The following is a 2,262-nucleotide window of genomic DNA, read 5'->3' as shown; positions in this document are numbered from 1 at the left end:
ATTATAAAAAAATGTAAATAAGGGTAGATGAAAGAATTTAATTTATGAATCTTATAGATTAAAACATACTAACACTTTATTCACAGTAGAACATATAGAATTATTTAGAAAATATATTGAATCTTTAAACTGATCACATGTACCATTTTAGCTTATTTTAAATTTAATGACATAAATACATTTCACAAAATTTGGGACAGGCCTACTTATAGTGGCTATGACATCGTCAGTGTATTCAGATGTATATCTGAAATTGCAAGAAATGTTGTTCCTCCCATCCCAATGTTTTTCAGATACAAAATTAGCAAAATGTTTTTTTGGTTGTTTTTTCTTTGATTAAAAATATATATTTGAAAAATATTTCCCATGTCCGTTTACAATATTTTGGGCAGGCTGTGTAAGAAAATACAGAAACAGTTTTCTTACTCACTTTTCCAGTTATAACTTGGTAGTTTGAATTCCTAAATGGAAAGGGAGGTGCACCCAACACCCAGCCAGTAGAGAGACAAATCTAAAGGTTGGGGTAAAACAACAGAAGAACACAATCTAACACTATACAATGTAAACAAACTGATGTGAAAGTTGCAGACATTTTTTCTCCCTTTCACCTGAGGAGCTGTAGTGCACAAGATCAAAATCCTCTGCTGGAATGTACCAAACAGCATACGACCCCTGGAAACAGGTACATTAGTCTGGAAAGCCAGGAGGACCACAATAGTCTTAACAAGGAGGCAGGACAAACACAGGACAAAGCTGATCCCAAATGCTGCCTGGCGGAGCCTACATGTCCACCAAGACGGCTGACCAATGAACACCAGACAACACAGGAAACAGAGCTTGAGTGACAGGAGAAGCAAGAAACTTATTTCTGAATTGTTGGCCTTGACGATGGGTGTAAAGCGGAAACTGTGAAACACAATGGTGATGATGGTGGTCAGTATGAAACCCAGCAAGGTAATTGCTACCAGGATGATTCCCATCGTGTCACTGAAAGACAGGAATTCTTCTTCGCCTGCAACACATTTCACTTTTTCTTTGTCTGACCAGAAGTACTCAGGACATTTAATACATTCAGTGGAACCTTTGAAAACACAGAGCACAGAAATATGCATGTAAACAGTCAGAAACTATTCATTACATATCTGTAATTTTAAATAACTTTAATAGCATTTTGGAAAAAAAAATTATATGGGCTACCGGTCTGGTTGCTGATCTCTCCATCTGCACAGGGCAAACAATCAAAGCAGCATTTGGGCTCTCCTTGGCGTGTGGCCTGCCTGCTGCCAGGGGGACATGGAGCACTACACTGAGATACAGGAACCTGAACAAGAAACAGAAAAAAGATATAATAATGTGAATCAATAGGTTGTTTGACATGGTTACCAAAGACTTTTCACCATGTAAAGTAACATAAATAATAGGTTTGGGATAACTATGACCTGCCTGTGACTGTCTTGTTGTCCATACTATAGTGTTCTTCAGTATCTGCAGCTGTTGTCCTTGCTGAGCTGAACCATCATAATTTCCTACCTTGACAAAACTAGTAGAAAAAAGAAGAGATAATTTCAATGCAATGCAGTCAGTCAAAACAATAAATGTAAAAACATTACATTAAAAAACAATATTGGTATCCTTAAATGTATACAACAAGTGTAGTTCTTGACTTATGGTCATCTTCACAAAAAGTTAAAAAGTTAGCTTGAAGTATGGCATTTCACCTAATTTCATTCTTGCTGTCCTTCTGCCAGTTAATGATGTCATAGAGAGGGACTGGCTCTCCATTGGAGTCAAAATATACTTTCTCATCAAACTGGTTGGTGAAATTCACCATTTTCAGATATTGAAGAAACTACATAAAAAAGATTTTTAAAAAAATGTTAATAAAAACTGATACAAATTCATCATGAAATAAAAAAAAAAACCCAAACATGTGAAGCTTGATTAACATATTTAACATTATTTGACATACAAATGAACCTATTCAGCTACCTGACCGTTTGTAAATGAGTTGTGCATCTCACACAATCCCCCGGTAGGTCCTGTTGAGTTACAGTTTAAGAAAGTGTGCAGAGCATGGGCAACGGCATACACAGCTTTATACACATTATAGGATATTCGGGCCTGAGATACATCACTATAACTGCTATCTGTGTAACTCAGATCCTCTAAACCTGTGCATACAGTTTTTTTCAGAGCGCCTTCATTACTTTTATCAACAGACATATTAAATGAACTTTGCCCAACAGTAAGCCCGACCATGAA

The 2,262-nt window shown here is 36.4% G+C and overlaps 1 protein-coding gene across 1 annotated transcript; it reads right to left on the bottom strand.

Annotated features, from left to right (window-relative positions):
• Positions 1 to 461: 461 nt before the first annotated feature.
• LOC309686993 (extracellular calcium-sensing receptor-like) lies at positions 462 to 1,831 on the bottom strand (the record flags this gene model as incomplete). The annotated part of the gene is made up of 5 exons (XM_082501663.1): positions 462 to 511; positions 656 to 1,081; positions 1,198 to 1,321; positions 1,468 to 1,540; positions 1,719 to 1,831. 5 exons carry the CDS (start codon positions 1,829 to 1,831, stop codon positions 462 to 464), a joined length of 786 nt encoding a protein of 261 aa, XP_082357789.1.
• Between the last annotated feature and the right edge of the window lie 431 nt (positions 1,832 to 2,262).

The sequence above is a fragment of the Aulonocara stuartgranti genome (assembly GCF_965226115.1).
Source record: "Aulonocara stuartgranti genome assembly, chromosome: 14".
NCBI lineage: Eukaryota > Metazoa > Chordata > Actinopteri > Cichliformes > Cichlidae > Aulonocara > Aulonocara stuartgranti.
Note: the sequence above shows the minus strand (reverse complement) of the source record. Positions and strands in the feature narration are given on the sequence as shown.